Source organism: Coregonus lavaretus (genome assembly GCF_964263955.1).
Source record: "Coregonus lavaretus genome assembly, chromosome: 33".
In the NCBI taxonomy this organism is placed as follows: domain Eukaryota; kingdom Metazoa; phylum Chordata; class Actinopteri; order Salmoniformes; family Salmonidae; genus Coregonus; species Coregonus lavaretus.
Window position 1 is genome coordinate 4,699,274 of NC_140020.1, and position 23,003 is coordinate 4,722,276.

Sequence of the window (23,003 nt, forward strand, 5' to 3'; positions counted from 1 at the left end):
AATGTGGGGTACATCTTTTCTAATGACTTTGTATTTATCTTGTTTAATGCATCTGTTTGGGTACCTGTCATCTTTGAATTGTGGTGTTATGTTTTTTATTATTATCTAATCCGAATGCCAGAACCGAAGTTGCCTCTGGGAAGAAATAAAGTTATTATATTATATTTCTGAATGGGATACAAAAATGGTTATAATCGCTTGTAATATAGTGGTTGTCCACCCAGTGACTTTACTGATGCAGCGCGCCGGAACCAGGGCTTTGAGACCATGCGGATACCGCTCCTACAGGTGGGCCAGCCAGCCACTTCCACGCGCAGCTCGAAATAGAAGTTCGCAAGTGAATTGCTTCTTGGCTCGAGGTCTCGTTCCTTCTCTCCTCCGAGGAATGATGAGGTGATTCGGAGCACGAGCCATGGGACCGAGCATCTGCTGCTGCTTGCCACGCAGAACCTAAACTCCAAAGCAACCCCTGGACCTTCAGAACGTGGAGGAGAAGTAACTCCAAAACGTCTCGCTGTTTCAAGGATGTTCTTCCCAGATGTGCCTCTCTCAGCCATCAATTACGCGCTCGTGTTGGGAATAACGTGTCTGACTGTCTTCTGCAACTTCACCAAAAGTTCTTCTGAGTTTTCAGGTTGGGAAAGCATGCTTACCCCAGTCTAATTGATGCTGCGTTTGTTTTACCATTGTAGTCTATATTCTGTGTAGTACATGCGTTATACTAGTTTTTGGCAAGAACAAGTGAGGGCATACATTGAGAAATCCATATTGGGTGGTGGTGGTGGTTCATATATACAATCATTGTGTGCTGGTCAGGTGATGAAGTCGCGGTCATCTGCACAGAAAGTATTGTGGGCTAGGCTACTTTATGTTTAGGATTTTCAGAGTGCAGTAAGGATTGTTATTGATCGCAGTTTTTTACTACTTGTATTGTAGTATATTGGCCCAATTTGGCGTGTTAGAACCAGCGTGTTGCAACCTGTCGTGCATGTGTTTGCTTCAAATCAAAAAGACCAAATATTTTAAAGGCACGCAGTAAGATGTATGCATTTCCATCTACAAGGACCCATTAGCACCAAAATGGGAAGTTCATAGGAGCATGTCAAATTGGGTGTCAAATGAAAGCTAAGAGTATATTTTTGAGAAATTAAGGCATATATACACTACCAGTCAATAGTTTGGACACACCTACTCATTCAAGGGTTTTTCTTTATTTGTAATATTTTCTACATTGTAGAATAATAGTGAAGACATCAAAACTATGAAATAACACATATGTATCATGTATCATGTAGTAACCAAAAAAGTGTTAAACAAATCAAAATATATTTTTGATTTTAGATTCTTCAAATTAGCCACCCTTTGCCTTAATGACAGCTTTGCACGCTCTTGGCATTCTCTCAACCAGCTTCATGAGGAATGCTTTTCCAACAGTCTTGAAGGAGTTCCCACATATGCTTGAAGGAGTTCCTTCACTCTGCGGTCCAACTCATCCCAAACCATCACAATTGGGTTGAGGTCGGGTGATTGTGGAGGCCAGGTCAACTGATGCAACACTCCATCACCCTCCTACTTGGTCAAATAGCCCTGACACAGCCTGGATGTGTGTTTTGGGTCATTGTCCTGGTCAAAAGTTTTGAGAATGACACAAGTATTGGTCTTCACAAAGTTCGCTGCTTCAGTGTAATGAGATATTTTTGTCAGATGTTACTATGGTATACTGAAGTATAATTACAAGCATTCCATAAGTGTCAAAGGCTTTTATTGACAATTACATTAAGTTTATGTAAACAGTCAATATTTGCAGTGTTGACCCTTCTTTTTCAAGACCTCTGCAATCTGCCCTGGCATGTGTCAATTAACTTCTGGGCCACATCCTGACTGATGGCAGCCCATTATTGCATAATCAATGCTTGGAGTTTGTCAGAATTTGTGGGTTTTTGTTTGTCCACCCACCTCTTGCAGATTGACCACAAGTTCTCAATGGGATTAAGGTCTGGGGAGTTTCCTGGCCATGGATCCAAAATGTTGATGTTTTGTTCCCCGAGCCACTTAGTTATCACTTTTGCCTTATGGCAAGGTGCTCCATCATGCTGGAAAAGGCATTGGTCATCACCAAACTGTTCTTGGATGGTTGGGAGAAGTTGCTCTCGGAGGATGTGTTGGTACCATTCTTTATTCATGGCTGTGTTCTTAGGCAAAATTGTGAGTGAGCCCAATCCCTTGGCTGAGAAGCAACCCCACACATGAATGGTCTCAGGATGCTTTACTGTTGGCATGACACAGGACTGATGGTAGCGCTCACCTTGTCTTCTCCGGACAAGGTGTTTTCCGGATGCCCCAAACAATCGGAAAGGGGATTCATCAGAGAAAATGACTTTACCCCAGTCCTCAGCAGTCCAATCCCTGTACCTTTTGCAGAATATCAGTCTGTCCCTGATGTTTTCCTGGAGAGAAGTGGCTTCTTTGCTGCCCTTCTTGACACCAGGCCATCCTCCAAAAGTATTCGCCTCACTGTGCGTGCAGATGCACTCACATCTCTGCACTGGTGGTGCCCCAATCCCACAGCTGAATCAACTTTAGGAGACGGTCCTGGTGCTTGCTGGACTTTCTTGGGCGCCCTGACACCTTCACAACAATTGAACCTCTCTCCTTGAAGTTATTGATGATCCGATAAATGGTTGATTTAGGTGCAATCTTACTAGCAGCAATATCCTTGCCTGTGAAGCCCTTTTTCTGCAAAGCAATGATGACGGCACGTGTTTCCTTGCAGGTAACCATGGTTAACAGAGGAAGAACAATGATTTCAAGCACCACCCTCCTTTTAAAGCATCCAGTCTGTTATTCTAACTCAATCAGCAGGACAGAGTGATCTCCAGCCTTGTCCTCGTCAACACTCTCACCTGTGTTAACGAGAGAATTTCTGACATGATGGCAGCTGGTCCTTTTGTGGCAGGGCTGAAATGCAGTGGAAATGTTTTTTGGGGATTAAGTTCATTTTCATGGCAAAGAGGGACTTTGCAATTAATTGCAATTCATCTGATCACTCTTAATGACATTCTGGAGTATATGCAAATTGCCATCATCAAAACTGAGGCAGCAGACTTTGTGAAAAATAGTATTTGTGTCATTCTCAAATCTTTTGACCATGACTTTACACACATACACAGGTATGTGAACACCCCTTCAAATTAGTGGATTCGGCTATTTCAGCTACACCCATTGCTGATGGGTGTATAAAATCGAGCACACAGCCATGCAATCTCCATAGACAAACATTAGCAGTAGAATGGCCTTACTGAAGAGCTCAGTGACTTTCAACATGGCACCGTCATAGGATGCCACCTTTACAACTAGTCAGTTCATCACATTTCTGCCCTGCTTGAGCTGCCCCGGTGAACTGTAAGTTCTGTTATTGTGAGGTGGAAACGTCTAGGAGCAACAACGGCTCAGCTGCGAAGCTGTATAGTGCCAACTGTAAAGTTTGGAGGAGGAATAATGGTCTGGGGCTGTTTTTTATGGTTCGGGGTAGGCCCCTTAGCTCCTGTCTGAAGGAAAATCTTAACGCTACAGCATACAATGACATTCTAGACGATTCTGTGATTCCAACTTTGTGGCAACAGTTTGGGGAAGGCCCTTTCCTGTTTCAGAATGACAATGCCCCTGTGCAAAAAGAAAGGTCCATACAGAAATGGTTTGTCGAGATCCGTGTGGAAGAACTTGACTGGCCTGCACAGAGCTCTGACCTCAACCCCATCGACTGCGGGCCTACTCGCCCAACATCAGTGCCCGACCTCACTCATGCTCTTGTGGCTGAATGGAAGCAAGTCCCTGCAGCAATGTTCCGACGTCTAGTGGAAAGCCTTCCCAGAAGAGTGGAGGCTGTTATAGAAGCAAAGGGGGGAACCAACTCCATATTAATGCCCATGATTTTGGAATGAGACGTTCAATGAGCAGGTGTCCACATACTTTTGGTCATGTAGTGTAGCTATAGACAGAACAGTACAGTAAAGAAAACTAGAGTACAGTAGAGAAGAGTACATTAAAGCCCTCTAGAGTACAGTATAATGTACTGTATTGCACTGTACTCTACTGTAATGTACTGAACATGTCTAATGTACTGTAATGTACTCTACTGTGGTGTGTTGTGCTGTACCGTGCTGTCCAATCTGGTGAAACATAGACGTCTATGATTGGTTCAGATTTGGTCTGGTCCAGACCAACCAAATGTGGTCTTGTTTGGGGGCGGAGCTCATTACAATAATAGGCAGTGTGTAGAATAATACCCAAATATGCTAAATAAATAAAAAATAAAAGGATATTGCATATTACCATGTAGAGTATGACATTCATATCCATAATTATGCCTTTCAGTATAGTACAGATCAGGGACCCATGTTATAATTCCGTTACCGTAATTCTGTTAGAGGATGTAAATTCACTTCACCTACCGTAGTTCAATAACCAAAATAACCATTTCAAATTCAAGGTGTCATGTCATAGCTGACACCCCATTATTTCTGCAGATATCTTTTATTCTTATTTTGGAGTAGTTACTTAAGAGATTTTGGAAAATGTGGTCGCATAAAAAACTGAGGGAGATTTTACTGTAATTCTGTTAACAAACTTTGCATCTGCACAATTTATCCAGTAAATGTGTTTTTGTGAAATGTGTAGCCTAAATTGGTAAAAGCAGTACCTGTGCATAGAGTTGTATGGTTTGTTAAACTTTGAAATCAATGGTTTTTGTTTGGCATACATTTTAAAGTAAAAAATGGATGCCATCAAAGAGTGGCCCACCGACACAAACAATGGTGGTAAAGCATCCCATGGCTATTCAATGCATGACATTTCATAGAGCAACATTACTTTTTTTTCAAAGCCCTAAACAATGTTTTTTGTTGTTATGATACGATATAGAGTTGTGCTAATCTCAACAAGGTATTAAATAAGTCATTCTTCCAACTGAAGTGTATTTCATCCTATGAATTTACAGGAAATCTTACACTGTGGCTTTAAACATGCTGAAAGCCTCATGTGCTTGGTGCCTTGGTCTGTGTCTCATGGCACTTCTAATACTGTCAGAATGGGGGATAAACATCTACCCTGTTGTTTTGCTGCTTGACAATTACCCACATGCTTTTACTGTAGCCAGTGCCTCAGTATCAGTTATTGTAGGCATTTTTACATTAGCCTCGTACTCTAATGCACTAACATTTGTAAATACCACACATAACTTCCTGATCATGTGTAGATAAAGACATGTCAGAATGGTGTTAATGTTTTACTACATAAAAGCTTATACTACTACCTCACCCAGTTGGAAATAACCCACATTCTTTGGACTTCCAAGACAGCCATATTGAGAATATTGCAAGCACATTGGCAGATATGGATATATGCAACATTATATATGTGGATGTTTCCTTGCTATTTAAAACTGAAGCAGTATTTCTGACAGTTCTATAGGCCTAAATGTGTTTTATCTACTTAATATCCTTGCACGTTTTCCTTTATTTGTACAGCATAATGCCATGCGATAAAGCACAAGCCCTAACTGTCATAGTCTATTATAATGAATGGAAAAGTCTCTCATTTGAGATTGGAGGCCTCAAAGATTCTCTAGCCCCCAGCCTAGCCCAGACCAGCCCTCTAAGTAGCAGCAGCGGGGCTGGAGGTTTTGTTTACTGTGTCGTAAACCAGGAAGAGAGCTTTGTGTCAATGTGAATTGGCTTCTAATGGGTCTCCTAATGGTTGTAAATGAGCAGACAAATGCCTGACTGGGGCCAAGGTGTTAAAGAGCAGATGTGTTAAGTTAACGTGTGAGTGAGTGCCTGTTGCTTAGGCGATTGCTCTGTCATTACCTCTCAAAATGCTGATAACTTTACATTTTGAGTCTGTTCAACTCGATATTGTCCAGAAATAGATTGAGTCAATGGATGGGACTTTAATGCAACCTCACAGAAAACATGTTACTAAAACCGGTTTAGTCCAGATTTACCGTCGGAACAGGTTTACGAATATCCTGGGTTAGACGCGATTATCAAAACATTGGGTCGTAGGCAGGAGTTAATTTCAAATGTGTTCCTTTGGGATGGGAAAGGAAACGCCATTGTCATATACGTCCCTTCGTTCCTGGTTCCTAAACTCCTAAGTTATATTAGGTACAGGGCCGGGGGTTTGGACACTTGTTTGCTCACCAGGACCACTGCATCCAACATGCCTCTGCAAAAACTGCCGCATTCAATTCAATGTGAATTAAGAAAATAATCCTGCTCCCGAAATACCATCTCGGGGACTAAAAGAGAACTTTAGCAATCAGGCACATTCTTTGCCAGCTGGCGTCTCCCTGGAGACCAAGGACCAAGCCTTTGATTGACATCTGCCTGCTGAGCTGAGGACGGTGACAGAAGCGGCTGATTAAGACCCTACATCTGTCAGTTAGAGAAGATGGTCGTCTCTAGGCCTAGCCTACATCTGCAGGGAGGAGAGGCTAGACGGTCTGTCTCGTGGTCTGAAGCTGTAACTCAATTGTAGTTAATGGCTTTCTTTCTTGTGTAGGGAAATTGATAGGTTTCCAGTTACTTTTCACCATTACTCTTAAGCCTATCGTGTCGTCAAGGGTCATAAAAGAGAGGAGATCATTAAGGGTTGAATCCTAATGCGCTTCAGTCAAATGCTTTTTGAAATCTCCCATTGACTTCAATGAACAATTTACACTTAAGTCCAATTGATGTGCACTTATCTCAAGTTAGGCTCTAAGGGAAGCCATATGGAAGAGAACTTCAAGAGGAGGGTTCAGTCCATCCAGATCAGGACTCTCCAACACTGTTCCTGGAGGGCTACCGTCCTGTAGGTTTTCGCTCCAACCTTAATCAAGCACTCCTGATTCTAATAATTAGCTGGTTGATTAGCTGAATCAGTTTAGTTACAACTGGGGTTGGTTTGAAAACCTACAGGAGGATAGCTCTCCAGAAACAGGGTTGGAGAGCCCTGATCTAGATTATACATTTGCATGCGCTTTTCCAGCAGTTTATACACCTGAGTTGTGGGATTATTCAGTTGCTTAGGGATTTGTGGACATATAACCAGTGCATATCAGTGCTAGTCATGCGTTTCCAGTTGTCGTAATGTCACGTCCGCTCTTCGAGAAACGAAACCTAGAAATTATGGCTAAGTACTGACTGAATATTATCTTAAATAGTCTGTGAGTATATCACATTTAATTATTGAATTCACTCTAGATATAAAAACAAAAGTTCGTGGTAGGTGATTGAGTTCTATCTCTACTTCTTATCACCTCTATTGTTCCAACACACAGCTGCCTGAATGAGTAATTAGAAGTGAGCGTTTTCATGTGAAAGACCCCCTCGGCTATGAGCTAGCTCTTTAACTCTAGCAGAGTACTAAAATACATTTGATCTCAATCTTATCTTACGCTTGGGGAATTAGAACCATCATCATGATCAGTACTTGAACATTGAATCATAGTGCTTGAAGCCAGGTCCTTCTAACCCAGCAATGCAGAGTTGCCAACAGTGAAACTTTAAAGGGATCTTTAAAGGGATAGTCCGTCCAAATTCCAACTACAGATAGTGAAGGGAACTTTAAAAGGATACAGATACAGTACGGTACAGTTACTACTTTCATTCGCCTTTTTATATGTTTTTGAGAGAACCAGTGTGACATGTGACCCCAGCTGCAGAAGTATTTCTCCCAATGCTTTCGGTGTCGCCCAGCCCAAAGCGTCACACAGCGTTGCACCATAGGTCTCTATTATTGACCCACCAGGGTGTTACAGTGAAAACTCTCCCCTCTCTCTCTCTCTTTCTGTGTCTCGTAAACCTGTGGCCGAGAGACCCATTTAACCTCAGTCAATGGCTGTTAAAGTGTCACGGGGTCAACAAAGGTCAAACCATCCTAGCTAATGTGTGTTTGTGTGTGTGTGGCTGGAGGGCTAATGATGCATCTTGCCTTCCTCTGTCTCCTCTCAGATCTTGATGTGAGAGTACATAGAGTGGAGTGTGTTTTTTATTGACAATTTCCGAAGGAGGCCACCCAAATCTTAGTGTTTGGTTTGGTGGTGTTCCTGTTATTAAATGAGATGTCTGATTATACAAAGCTTTACTGGTTTCTTTTGTACGTGGGTAGGCGGGCAGTAGCAAGAGTTAGCAACAATAGCCAACTTGGAGAGCATGCTAACCTACTGCAACCCCACCTCGGACCTCCATGTAAAACCAGCATGCTCTTCTTTACAAGACAGTCACTCCATTGTTGCTGTGTGTTTACCCCCATTGTTGTCACGTTAGCTCTGAAATGCTAACTTAGTGAGCATCTCACACAAAGGCTGACCCTCTTGTGTCGGGGTAGGGTTGCGTCGGGGACTCTTTGTTTGGCTCGGACAGGGCGGTCAACCGTGGGTCATACTTGTATTCCCATGTCGGCTAATGGTTATGAAAATCCTTCTCACACCGCTAACAAAGGTGGCTAGGGTTTTTTACTGGAAGGCGTTGAGACAGCGAGAAACTGTTTGGCTTGTATAGTTATTCACTAGTTCTATAAAGACAGTGTGGGTGGCTGGAGTTGTGGGCACTAAAACGTTTATACTTTAAAATGCTGTTTTGCACACACATTGCAGCAATTTCTCTTTAAAAACTATGGCACAACCTAACTTTTTAGTGCCTGCAACTATAGGATGTTGTCGGACAACAACAAAGCAATCCTATTGGACAGGTTGTCATGGCGACCTTTGCCCTGGTTAAGGAGGTCAGTTCATCGCTCACCTGTGATGGGTAGGAGTTTTGGGTTATCCGCCTAACCCCCAATTATGGCTCACTCTGATGGGAGTAAGCGCCTTTTCACAGCTCTCCCATCGCACCACACACACACCTTTCTTCATCATCCAGCTCTCCCCTCATATCGTAATCCTGCTCTGATTTTGGAGAGAGCTGGTTAGAGTGAACCAGGCCCCTCTCTTTTATCGTGTAACCCCTCTCCCCTCTCCCCTCTCAGCACCTCCACACACTCCTCCTGTTTGCGTCACCCCCCCACCCCCTCTGCCCCTCCTCCCTCCACTGTGTTCCCTATTCCCTCTCTCCTCCTGTGTTTCTGTGTCAGTGCGCCAGGTGAGCTGTCCAAACAAATCCCCTCCTGCGCCTCCTGCTTGTTTTGTCTACAGGGGCGGAGGCAGGCGGGGGGGGGGGGGCACAAAGCTGGTATTCTCTTAACCAAAAAAAAAAAAAAAAAAAAAAACTACTTCAAAGCGGCTCATTTTTTGTAAATGATGTTCTATGGAGCCGGATTGTGAAGGACTCGATTCATCACTCTTGACAGTATGTAGCCAAAGTCGTGAATACGTAGTGGAGATAGCACGGAATGCTACATATCAGGGGGGTGTTTTGTAACGTTGTGTACCTCAGTGTACTCTATCACACAGATGCATGTTTTGGATCATCCAGCAGCAGGATGTCATGTAGTAATGACCAATATCCTGTCAGATATCACACACACACACACACACTTCTATATTAGTGACTATGTGATAGAACACACTAAAATACTGTATGACACTGTAAGAGTGTGTATTACTCATTCTCAGTATGCGAAAATATGTTTTATGGTATGTGAATTCTCTAAAATCGAGTATGGTTTAAATGCCAGGATGTCATTCTTGGCCTTTGTCATAGCTTTTAAACTAAATACTTTACCATCTTTTGATTTCTGAATGTGTCGGCACCAGGGACTCGGGATGTGGCTGCGTTATTGATGTCATGTTAATCATGCCTTTTGATTTGAACATATGGATTATTTTAGTTTTGTAGGCTACCTATTTAATTATTACATTTATGGATCAAGCCATAGCAGTCATTCTGACCTCGTTCCCAATGATCAGCGCTTTAGTTTATTATGTTGCTGTCCAGCGGTTCTGAATTTCCGATGCAGCCGACTGTCTACGTTTTTCTGTGCAATAGCCTTTAAATAGATTTAAACATTAGAAAAGTTTTGGTATGTGTACTAGGCTATTTGATTTAAATTTGTTGAAATGGAACCAAATTACCTGCGTCTGTCTTCGTTCCTTTTTAAATAGGGCAGATGTGCTAGATGGACTATATGGCTATGATATAGGTGGAATGTGACAGTCTGCTTACAACCAGCCTGAGTAGGCCTAGAACTCCATTCCTATCCTATTCAGAGTTTAGAGAAATGTATCAAATTGGAAATGAGCCATTATCAGGCTGGTTAATGAGATGCATGTCTGTTGAATTTGGAAAAATCCACCCGCACTCGGCCCCGCCCCACTGACTCAGCCAATCGGGAGCAACTACTACGTTGCAGCCGTGTACTGCGTACTTTTTACTAAACAGTACGCGCTAAATAGTATGAGATGATGAGTACATAGTATGTAGAACGCTAGTATGGGTATTCGGACATGGCCAGTGTGGATCCTGTCTAACACTTGGCACTTATGGGTGTGTGTGTGTGTGTGTGTGTGTGTGTATGTGTGTGTGTGTGTGTGTGTGTGTGTGTGTGTGTGTGTGTGTGTGTGTGTGTGTGTGTGTGTGTGTGTGTGTGTGTGTGTGTGTGTGTGTGTGTGTGTGTGTGTGTGTGTGTGTGTGTGTGTGTGTGTGTGTGTGTATGTGTGTGTGTGTGTGTGTGTGTGTGTGTGTGTTTACCTGTGTGTGGAAGGGTGAAGCTGAACTTGTCAACACCATTCCCTACCTCCTATACCCCACATCGAGAGTGTGGCTCCTGGGGAAACAGAGAGCTGTACTGGCGACGAGAGATGCCTGGGTTTGTTGTTTACAGAAGGAAACACCTCCCCATGTGAGGTCAACATGAGGGGAATTACCTGGGCTGTGTTCAATAGGACACAAAAAACTAAAATGAGCATTTTCCTATTGGACAAGGTCAGGTTGGACAAAGCCCTGTTTTCTTCTATTTGGTACATAATGAACATGTGTCACGATCGTCTAAAACAGGAGCAGACCAATACGCAGCGCGTTGAGTGAACATGATGACTTTAATTGATAAAGCACGTAAATACAAAACAAAAGACGATAGTGAAGTCCAACAGTGACTATGACTGAAACGGAACAAAAACCCACAACCCTCATGAGAACACAAATAGTTTAAATATGGCTCCCAATCAGAGATAACGAGCCGACAGCTGACACTCGTTACCTCCGATTGGGAGTCACACGACACCACAATTAACTCACCCAAAACACAACCAACCGAATACACCCTATACAACAAACCCCACAACAAAACCCAACAAAACAAATACACCCTGGCTCAAATACAAAAGTCCCGGAGCCAGAGTGTCACAGTACCCCCCCCTAAAGGTGCGCACTCCGGGCGCACCAGCATACAGTCTAGGGGAGGGTCTGGGTGGGCGTCTGTCCACGGTGGCGGTTCTGGCCCTGGTCGTGGTCCCCACCCCACCTTAGTCACCACCCGCTTCCCTAGCCTCCTCCACATGACCACCCTCCAACTTACCCCACCTGGATTTAGGGGCAGCACCGGGCTAAGGGACAGCACCTGGCTAAGGGGCAGCACCGGACTAAGAGGCAGCACCAGGATAAGGGGCAGCACCGGGCTAAGGGACAGCATCGGGCTAAGGGACAGCCCCGGACTCAATGGCGGATCCTGGCTGGCTGGCTCTGGCGGATCCTGGCTGGACGGCTCTGGCGGATCCTGGCTGGACGGCTCATGGCTGGCTGACGGATCTGGCTGCTCATGGCTGGCTGACGGATCTGGCTGCTCATGGCTGGCTGACGGATCTGGCTGCTCATGGCTGGCTGACGGATCTGGCTGCTCATGGCTGGCTGACGGATCTGGCTGATCCTGTCTGGCCGAAGGCTCTGGCTGATCCTGTCTGGCGGAAGGCTCTGGCTGATCCTGTCTGGCGGAAGGCTCTGGCCGATCCTGTCTGGCGGAAGGCTCTGGCTGATCCTGTCTGGCGGAAGGCTCTGGCTGATCCTGTCTGGCGGAAGGCTCTAGCGGCTCCTGTCTGGCGGACGGCTTTAGCGGCTCCGGTCTGGCGGACGGCTCTGAAGGCTCATGGCAGACGGGTGGCTTATGCAGCGCTTGGCAGACGGACAGTTCAGACGGCGTTGGGCAGACAGGCAGTTCAGGCGCCGTTGGGCAGACGGGCAGTTCAAGCGCCGTTGGGCAGACGGGCAGTTCAGGCGCCGTTGGGCAGACGGGCAGTTCAGGCGCCGTTGGGCAGACGGCCGACTCTGGCCGGCCGAGACGCACTATAGGCCTGGTGCGTGGTGCCGGAACTGGTGGTCCCGGGCTGAGGACACGCATTTCAGGGCTAGTGCGGGGAGTAGCAACAGGGCATGCTGGACCCTGGGGACGCACATAAGGCCTAGTGCGTGGTGCCGGAACTGGTGGTCCCGGGCTGAGGACACGCATCTCAGGGCTAGTGCGGGGAGCAGCAACAGGCCGGACCGGGCTGGCGACGCGCACCGTAGGTTGGGTGCGAGTGGCAGGAACAGGCCGGGTCGGGCTGGCGACGCGCACCGTAGGCTTGGTGCGGGTGGCAGGAACAGGCCGGGCTGGGCTGGCGACGCACACCGTAGACTTGGTGCGGGTGGCAGGAACAGGCCGGACCGGGCTGGCGACGCACACCGTAGACTTGGTGCGGGTGGCAGGAACAGGCCGGACCGGGCTGGCGACGCGCACCGTAGGTTTGGTGCGAGTGGCAGGAACAGGCCGGGTCGGGCTGGCGACGCGCACCGTAGGCTTGGTGCGGGTGGCAGGAACAGGCCGGGTCGTGCTGGCGACGCACACCGTAGACTTGGTGCGGGTGGCAGGAACAGGCCGGACCGGACTGGCGACGCACACCGTGGGCTTGATGCGTGGAGTAGGAACAGGCCGGTCCGTACTGGGAACACACACCACTGGCTTTAACTGGGGATCAGGAACGGGCCGGACCGGACTGGTAACACACATCAGTCTCTCACGCCGTGCCGCAACAACTTCCCTTCCTCCACTCGCCAATGGCTCCCGTAATCCGATAGCCTTCTCTCCACATCTCCCTGTGGCAGCCTCCTGCTGCCCAACCGCCCAAGCCATGTGCCCCCCCCCAAAAACTTTTTGGGGTTGCCTCTCGTCCCTCCGACGATGGCCCTGCCGACGCCGTTGTTCCTCTCTCCGTCGCCTCTCCACTGTCTCGCTCCATGGACGGCGATCCATCCCCTCCAGGATCTCCTCCCAAGTCCAGGACCCTTTTCCGTCCAAAATCTCCTCCCATGTCCAGACCTTTGGAGCTGGGTCCTGTTGCCGCTTGACACGCTGCTTGGTCCTTTTACGGTGGGTTTTTCTGTCACGATCGTCTAAAACAGGAGCAGACCAATACGCAGCGCGTTGAGTGAACATGATGACTTTAATTGATAAAGCACGTAAATACAAAACAAAAGACGATAGTGAAGTCCAACAGTGACTGTGACTGAAACGGAACAAAAACCCACAACCCTCATGAGAACACAAATAGTTTAAATATGGCTCCCAATCAGAGATAACGAGCCGACAGCTGACACTCGTTACCTCCGATTGGGAGTCACACGACACCACAATTAACTCACCCAAAACACAACCAACCGAATACACCCTATACAACAAACCCCACAACAAAACCCAACAAAACAAATACACCCTGGCTCAAATACAAAAGTCCCGGAGCCAGAGTGTCACAACATGACCCAGTTTCAATCAAGGCAGATCTTTCAGGGCCTTTTTCAGGACAGAGTTATGACAAATGTAATTTACCAGACTATGTCAATAATTCTGCTGTCAAAATGAGTTAATATTTTGGTTACTTGTAGTCTCTTTTTTGTTTGTTCTTGTGCGTTACTTGAGTGTGGAAAGGCATCGGCCTAAAGTGCTCAGAGAAGTAGCCTGCAGCCTTACTATGATTAGGCTACTTTTGCATTGGCTTTTTCAAGTCTCTGCAAATGGCCTATAAAACTGCCTGTAATCAAGTCAAACAGCAGCGTTGGTTGGCCACGTTGCCAAGAGATGCGAGGGGAAAGGAACACATCCTGAGTGAGCTAATGCCTGTTACATGATTTGGCCGCTGCCGCGGTTGTAATTAAATCATGAAATACGAAGACAAAAACCAACTCTGTAGCTGTGGCACCCACAGCTCACCAACCTCAGAGACGCGCCAATTAGACAATCTGAATTTTATAATTATCCCCTTTTTTTAAAGAGGTTCTCCAACCAAGTTTAACCCACAACCAACAAACCCAGACAGCTTGAACATCATATGAGAACTATGGAATGTTTGATCCCAAAATTCCCGACCCCAAACATAGAGGGAATGTGTAAATCCCGACGAAAGCAGGGCAGAGTTGACTCCTAATGAGGTTAATGACTGTCTCGAACAAGGCCTGCATTAAACAGTCGTCCCCCACAACCAACCCAGGGCTGAAACTTCATTTGATAATCATTATTTTGCATAGGGATGACTTTCTATCCTTAAAAACCCTCCTTTAATCACCCAATCAGATCCCTAGTTGGAGGCTGTCACAGTAATAACGTGGTAATGACTGTTATGGTGGTGAACGTCATTCCTGAAACGTTTAACCCCCGAACCAGCCAGTCTTATCTAGGCGGCGCAGGTGTGTTGGAGCTTGCCCCTTCTGGCGTGGGGGGGGGGGGGGGGGGGGAGATGAGGAGCCCCAAAGCAAACACACAGAGGATTCCTAAGTGACACCTCTGCATTGCTGCACTGGCTGGAATTTGAATGCAACATCAATGGAACGGATCAGGTTAATACCCTTGTCTGTCTCTGTTGAACTCCTGATGAACGCTTAGACTTTGATGGAGAGTCAGTCAAAGGCATATTTTTTGCAAGAAACAATCCCTGAAAATAAGGGAATTAGGATTTCAGTCGGTTCTCATTTGGTTTGCAGTTAGGCAACATTGTACAACATTTATAAACTCAATTCCAGTTCCATTGTCTGAAAGAGGTCGGGAAGCAAAACAAACGTTAAAGAAAGCATAAATAGTGATGGCCCAGGCTTGCTTCTACAGGTAGGGAGTGGGGGGGGGACAGTCAGTCTCACTACTCAGACTGTATTCTAGCATCACTGGCTTTACTCAGACTTTGCTGAGAATAATACATTATCGTCATTAGTCTCTCCAGACTGTGTTATTGAGAGTTATTATGGTAGTAGATGTAGCTAGAAATGTCGAGACGAGTGGGTGTGTCTGTGTACACCACCGATTATCTCCTCCCCGTCCACCCCACTTACGTGTGGCTATCAAATTATCCTCTCAACACCGCCTCCCTCCCCTCCACCCCCTCACTCTTGCGCTGAGGGAATGTCAGCCACGCTTTGATTCCCCCCCCCCCCACTCTCTTACTCCTCCTCTCTTTCTTTCCCTCCCTCTCTTTTTCTTCTCATTCGCTTGCTTCCTGGTAGCTGATTTATGGTACTTTTAAAGAGCTGTCGATGCGTCTGTTCCAAAATAGCCCTTTACAAGTTCCTATCTATCCCTTCATCCATCAATCGCTCTCTCTCTCTCTCTCTCTCTCTCTCTCTCTCTCTCTCGTTCCCCTTATCCCCCTCTTCTTGTTTTATGTTGTGTTTCTGGGAGCACAGTCAGGGTGGAACAGGATATTTGAAGGCCCATTAGAGGTATGGCTTAGAGGAGGAGAAGAGCGGGAAGGGGAGAGAGAGCGACAGGTTGAAAGAAAGTGATGTAGAAGTAGAGAGGGGGAGAGAGGAAAGGTAGAGAGAAATATGAAAGGTGGAGAGAGCGGTAAAAATAGAGATGGAGGGAAAGATAGAGGAGTGTGGGGTGCAGTGGTGGTGGGACCAGCCGAAACAAGGAGGCATTGTGTAGCCCCTGGTTAAGACTGACAGTCTGCATTACAGCATGCTACAGCAGAGCCCTCAAAGCAATACTGGTCTGCTGCTGCTCAGACTCCCTTGGCCCGGGGCAACCTCACGTAAGCTCAGATGGAGGGAAGAGAATAGGGGAATGAAAGAATGAAGGGAACAGAAAGAAAGGGAGCCCTGCCGATGATTGATTGTTTTGGCAACCTCGGGTAGAGAGGGAGAAATTATGATAAGCGAGAGAGCTGGTGTAGTAAGGAGAGGTTGAGGTGGAGAGGAAGAGGAGGAGAGGAGGTGAGAGAGGAAGAGGGGGAGAGGAGGTGAGAGAGGAAGAGGGGGAGAGAAAAACCAAAAGAAGAGATGAAGCTGGTTTGGTGAGAGAAGGGGAGGAGGTAGAAGAGATGAGAAAGGAAGAAAGAGAGAGGAGGCCATAAAAACAGGAAGATCCCACCCTCAGCCTTCTCCCTCAATTTAAACAGTAATACCCTGTGACAGTGTCTGTCTGTCTGTCTGTCTGTCTGTCTGTCTGTCTGTCTGTCTGTCTGTCTGTCTGTCTGTCTGTCTGTCTGTCGGTGTCCAGTGAGCTGAACCATAAGAGACTCTTAGTGGCTAGCTGTTCCATCAGGCCTTAGGTCTGTTGTGAAAAAGGGGGGATCTCCTTGGTTAGGTCCTATTGGACATGCCAGAGTATAAGCTTCCCTCAGCCCCTGTTCTTTCAACCGTCATAGGTGCTACTCTGTGAACAGCCTCTGGGATAAGCCTGTTAATTCCTTTCAGGGCCCACCCACTCCCCCTTTCAGGGCCCACCCACTCCCCCTTTCAGGGCCCACCCACTCCCCCTTTTTAATGGGAATTCCCCCTCCTTTTCTCCTCCCTTTCTTCCTGCCTTTCCGCTTTTGAACCTTCTGAAAAGGTATGTGGTGTGACTGTTAATGCATTAAATTGATGAATGGCGACTGTCAGGCAGAGGGCGTGGGCGTGTGTGGGCGTCTTGGCTGGAGTCACAGAGGGCAGCTGAATGGATATTCCCCCACCCCTCCCCCTCTGAGTGAAAGTGTCCCATTGCCCACATAGGTCAGCCGACCTCTGACCTACTGGGGCAGGGGGACAGGCACGCGCTAGCCGAGAGGGCAGTGGGGAGACCACTGTTTGTGTTTGGAGATTGGGTAGGGAGGGGAGTTGTGGAAACTCCCTCGACACCCCCTGGGATGCTAAGCTGTAAGGAGCCTCTAGCATGCTGAGAGAGAGCTTTAAAGATACTACATCAAGCCCCAACAGATATTAAAGCCATAATCTGGAGGCTGAATGACAATCTCCAGATTGTTGCTTTAAAGATGCCCTTCAGAGCTCCAGGAGAAACTTAGAGAGCAGGCTCACAGGTGGACATTCTCTCATTGTCTCAAGCTTGCACACAAAGCCCACCCACACAGGTATGTGGTTCTAATGGCTCAGTAGGTTAGAGCTGGGTGCTGGTGTAACAGAGTGCATTCTGTTCTGCCTCGAGCGGGGCTACAACTCGCAACCTTCCAATGCCAACCACCAACCGAGCAAGCGATTACTACTAGTCTGTCGCTCATGATTGAGCGACAGTTGGCTTTAGATCTCATTGAAGTTGACGTCTCCAGGTAACTGGGCAAGTTTCACATCCTCCACACTGGCAAAACAAGGGTTGTCGGTTAAATTCCTGCATGGGCTACGTGGAGGCTACTGATAATGTGTCTATGTCTATAGTTGTGTAAATCACTTTCGATAAAAACATTTGCTACTGGACCATAGTTGACCACACACTAAAGCGGAGCTCGAAAACCCTGTTCCTGGAGAGCTACCCTCCTGAGATTCCCTCAAAACACTCCACTTCGAAACAGCTACGACTTTTTCATAGCAGGTTAGGAGAAGTTACGCAGCAGGTTAGGATAATTAATGTATCACGTTAGGATAATTAGGTTAAGGAGAACAGTTCAATCTAGTACAGGCTCAACTGAATGAACAACAAAGACAGAATGCAATATGACATTTTTTTATAGTTTGGGGAATGTCCTCGTCTCCAATGGAAGATCCTCAGAGCCAGATGATGTGATGGCAGGTAGCCCTATGCGGGGCTGCTGGCATGGAAACAGCAAGTGTGAGGAATGTGCATCATTGTGTTGTGCTTATAGGCTATAAGGTAAATAAGGGAATGACGTTCCGCACATGGCTAATAGGAAAGAAGAAACTGGAAGCTATGCTGATGATGATACGTTTGTATTCATTCCCACTATGCCCGTAGAATAGGAAAGACATTGAATTATGCTATGCTTACTGGAGGAAGTTAAAGGGAAATTAAAAACGTCCTATTCATCTCCAGCACCAACATCAACATACAGTGCCTTCAGAAAGTATTCATACCCCTTGACTTATTCCACATGTTGTGTTACAGCCTGAATTCAAAATAGATACTTTTTTAGTTTTTTCTCACCCATCTACACATAATGACAAAATGAAAACATGCTTTTAGAAAGTTTAGCAAATTTATTGAGAATGAAATACAGAAATATCTCACATAAGTATAAGTATTCACACCCTGAGTCAATACTTTGTAGAAGCACCTTTGGTGGCGATTACAGGTTTTATTATTTTTTAAATTCTTCAAGCTCTGTCAAGTTAGCCATTTTCAAGTCTTGCCATAGATTTTCAAGACGATTTAAGTCAAAATTGTAACTAGGCCACTCGTCTTGCTAAGCAACTCCAGTGTAGATTTGACCTTGTGTTTTAGGTTATTGTCCTGCTGAAAGGTGAATTTGTCTCCCAGTGTCTGGTGGAAAGAAGACTGAACCAGGTTTTCCTCTAGGATTTTACTTGTGCTTATAGCTGTATTCTGTTTCTTTGTATCCTTAATAAAACTCCCTAGTCCTTGCCGATGACAAGAATACACATATCATGATGCAGCCACCGCCATGATTGAAAATATGAAGAGTGGTACTCAGTGATATGTTGTGTTGGATTTGCCCTAAACAAAAAGTTAATTTCTTTGCCATGTTTTTTTCAGTATTACTTAAAGGAATACTTCGGGGTTTTGGCAATGAAACCATTTATCTACTTCACCAGAGTCAGATGAACTTGTGGATACATTTTTTATGTCTCTGTGTCCAGTATGAAGGAAGTAAGAGGTAGTTTTGCGAGCCAATGCTAACTAGCGTTAGCACAATGACTGGCATGCTAGCAGATACCCATAAACTTCCAGTCATTGCACAGTAGTTAGAAATTGCACCAGCGGTAGTTAGTAATTTCCTTTAAACTGCACGCAAAGACACAAAAATGGTATCCACGAGTTCATCTGACTCTGGGGAAGGAAAGAAAGGGCTTCATTGCCAAGATCCTGAAGTATCCCTTTAAGTGCCTTGTTGCAAACAGCATGCATGTTTTGGAATATTTGTATTCTGTACAGGCTTCTTTCTTTTCACTCTGTCATTCAGCTTTTAATTTTTTATTAATCTCAACAATGTTCTACAAACAAAGTTCCACTTTGACATCATGGGGTATTGCGTGTAGAAACAAAATGTCAATATCAGCTGTCACAACAAAATGTGGAAAAAGTAAAGGGGTGTGAACACTTTCTGAAGGCACTGTATGTGAAAATGAAGCGTTTCTATGTTTTGTATGTTTCTAAAATTTCCAATGACCTCATCAACCAATTAGTAGACAATTAGTAGGCTAATAGTAGGCAACGCCTACTCAAAATGGGTTAAAATCAAATGATGCACACAAATGATGTCATTGGAAATGCTTATCTTCCTATATCTTTTTTACCACAAAACATAGAAACGTGCAATTTTCGCATATGTTGATGTAGGGGTGGTGCTGGAGATGATGAATGTGAAGCAGTGATTTCCATATAAAAGAGCATTCAGACCAGCCTTCCCGATTTGAACTTTCGTAAACTACATTACATTCTGAAGCATATGACAAAAAATAATTCTGAGGATGCACTCTTTCTCTTCTCCTCTCTCACGTCATGCTTTGTGGTCGACTTCCTGGCGCTAAGCTAGTGTCAGTCTCTTTAAGTCATAACACAGCCTAGTTATATATACGCCTGGAGGAACTGTCACAATAGGATCTACAGTACAGGCTACTCCAAAATGACATCGACAAATAAATAGCCCTCTGTTTAGTCAAGCTGGGGATGGGGACATGGAGTTCCCAACCTCTGTGCCGTAAACCAGTATCTGTCCGTAGAGAGTTTACTACCGGGCCGTCTTCTATTTCTGGCTACCTACAGTAGGGGGTAGGAGACTCGGGTCGGGGTAGAGGTGTATCCTAGATGCCAGGGAGGGGTGCTGTGTTGTGGGGAGATGTTCCAGACTGCCGGAGTGTCTCTGGGAAACAGTTGGAACAGTCAGGCTGGTGTGGTTGTTTATCTCTAGACTGTGTTTATGGCTTCAGCTGTCCTTAGACTCAGTCAGGCTCCACTCTCCCTTACAGGGAGGGGCTGGAGGGGCGACAGGGCAGGGGAGTTCCGCTACACCCCTTACATAAAAAATAGTCGGTCAACCAGAATATAGATTTCAGTTGTCCGAATGGACAAGTAAAAAATCACAATATCAAACAATTACTCCGATCAGAATTCTCTCTCGAATGTCTGATCTGGGCCAATAGCCAAAGTCTATTCTTATAGTGGAGACTCAGGTGTCTTGTTGTAGAAGGCCAAATGTTTAAAAAAATTCTCCATTTGATATGAACATGACTTGGCCTATTAAGCCACTTCCAGTTTAATGCTAGATTTCTCCTGCCGCGCTATTTCATGATCAAACAATGAATGAATCTAACGGAGTTCTAGGCTATCTCAGAAAGGTTTAAGTTGTTTTTGAGTAACCCAAAAACATGGGAGGCCTAAGGTAATAATGAGAGAGAAGAAACCATAGGGGTTGCAGGTAGCCTGGCGGGTTAGAGCGTTGTGCCAGTAACTGAAAGGGCACTGGTTCAAATCCCTGAGCTGACTATGTGGAAAAATTGGCCGATGTGCCCTTGAGCAAGGCACTTAACCCCAATTGCTCCTGTAAGTCGCTCTGGATAAGAGTGTCTGTGTCACACCCGGGCTCTGGGATGTTGAGCCAGGGTGTGGTCATTCTATGTGGTCATTCTATGTGGTGTATTTCTATGTTGGGAGTTCTGGTTTGTGTATTTCTATGTTGGCCTGAGTGGCTCCCAATCAGAGGCAACGAGTGTCAGCTGTCGTTGGTTGTCTCTGATTGGGAGCCATATTTAAACTGTCTGTTTTCCCTTTGTGTTTGTGGGATCTTGTTCTAGTTAGGTTTGTGTTTGACCGTTGGCTGTCACGTTATCGTGTTAGTTGTTTAGTATCGTGTGTGCACTTTAATTAAATAAAGTATGTTCGCTCAACACGCTGCGCCTTGGTCTACTCCATACGACGATCGTGACAGAAGATCCCACCATCACAGGACCAAGCAGCGTGTCCAGGAGCAGGCAGCCTGGACGTGGGAGCAGATTTTGGACGGGCAGGGGTCCTGGACCTGGGAGGAAATCCTGGCCGGGATGGATCGCCGGCCATGGTGTGAGACGGTAGAGGCGCGACGGAGAGAGGAGCAACGGCGTAATCTGTATCGTCGTCGGACGGACGAGAGGCAACCCCAAAAAAATGTTAGGGGGGGGCACAGGGCATGGACGACGGGGCTGACGGAGGCAGAAAAGGGGCGTATTCAGAAGGCCACCAGGTTACGGGGGCCACTGGTCAAAGTAGGGAAAGAAGGTTTAGAGGCACGGCGAGAGGTACTGGGGTGTGTTACCAGTCCGGTCCGGCCCGTTCCAGATCCCGGGGTAGAGCCAGTGGTGTGTGTCCCCAGTACGGTCCGGCCTGTTACGGCCCCTCGCACCAAGTGTACGGTGCGCGTCGCCAGCCCGGCCCGGCCTGTTCCTGCCTCTCGCACCAAGCCTACGGTGCGCGTCGCCAGCCCGGCCCGGCCTGTTCCTGCCCCTCGCACCAAGCCTACGGTGTGCGTCGCCAGCCCGGTCCGGCCTGTTCCTGCCCCTCGCACCAAGCCTACGGTGTGCGTCGCCAGCCCGGTCCGGCCTGTTCCTGCCCCTCGCACCAAGCCTACGGTGTGCGTCGCCAGCCTGGTCCAGCCTGTTCCTGCCACTCGCACCAAGCCTACGGTGCGCGTCGCCAGCCCGGCCCGGCCTGTTCCTGCCACTCGCACCAAGCCTATGGTGCGCGTCGCCAGCCCGGCCCGGCCTGTTCCTGCCACTCGCACCAAGCCTACGGTGCGCGTCGCCAGCCCGGCCCGGCCTGTTCCTGCCACTCGCACCAAGCCTACGGTGCGCGTCGCCAGCCCGGCCCGGCCTGTTCCTGCCACTCGCACCAAGCCAGGGGTGCGCGTCGCCAGCCCGGCCCGGCCTGTTCCTGCCACTCGCACCAAGTCAGGGGTGCGAGTCGTCAGCCTGGTCCAGCCCGTTCCTGCTACTCGCACCAAGCCAGGGGTGCGAGTCGTCAGCCTGGTCCAGCCCGTTCCTGCTACTCGCACCAAGCCAGGGGTGCGAGTCGTCAGTCCGGTGAGGCCCGTTCCGGCTCCACGCACCAAGCCAGGGGTGCGAGTCGTCAGTCCGGTGAGGCCCGTTCCGGCTCCACGCACCAAGCCAGGGGTGCGAGTCGTCAGTCCGGTGAGGCCCGTTCCGGCTCCACGCACCAAGCCAGGGGTGCGAGTCGTCAGTCCGGTGAGGCCCGTTCCGGCTCCATGCACCAAGCCAGGGGTGCGAGTCGTCAGTCCGGTGAGGCCCGTTCCGGCTCCACGCACCAAGCCAGGGGTGCGAGTCGTCAGTCCGGTGAGGCCCGTTCCGGCTCCACGCACCAAGCCAGGGGTGCGAGTCGTCAGTCCGGTGAGGCCCGTTCCGGCTCCACGCACCAAGCCAGGGGTGCGCATCGTCAGCCCGGTCCGGCCCGTTGCTGCTCCACGCACCAAGCCAGGGGTGCGCATCGTCAGTCCGGTGAGGCCCATTCCGGCTCCACGCACCAAGCCAGGGGTGCGCATCGTCAGCCCGGTCCGGCCCGTTGCTGCTCCACGCACCAAGCCAGGGGTGCGCATCGTCAGCCCGGTCCGGTCCTTTCCTGCCTCACGCACCAAGCCAGGGGTGCGCGTCATCAGTCCGGCACAACCC

The 23,003-nt window shown here is 47.5% G+C and overlaps 1 protein-coding gene across 2 annotated transcripts in view; it reads left to right on the forward strand.

Annotated features, from left to right (window-relative positions):
• Positions 1-525: 525 nt before the first annotated feature.
• LOC311108683 (protein eva-1 homolog C-like) overlaps positions 526-23,003 on the forward strand; it is a gene marked incomplete at its 5' end in the record, with an annotated part of 140,984 nt that continues 118,506 nt past the window's right edge. For both annotated transcript variants that reach the window (XM_084151393.1, XM_084151394.1), the window contains one exon: positions 526-634. In XM_084151393.1, coding sequence (XP_084007519.1) covers positions 526-634 — 109 coding nt within the window. The remainder of the gene's footprint in view (positions 635-23,003) is intronic.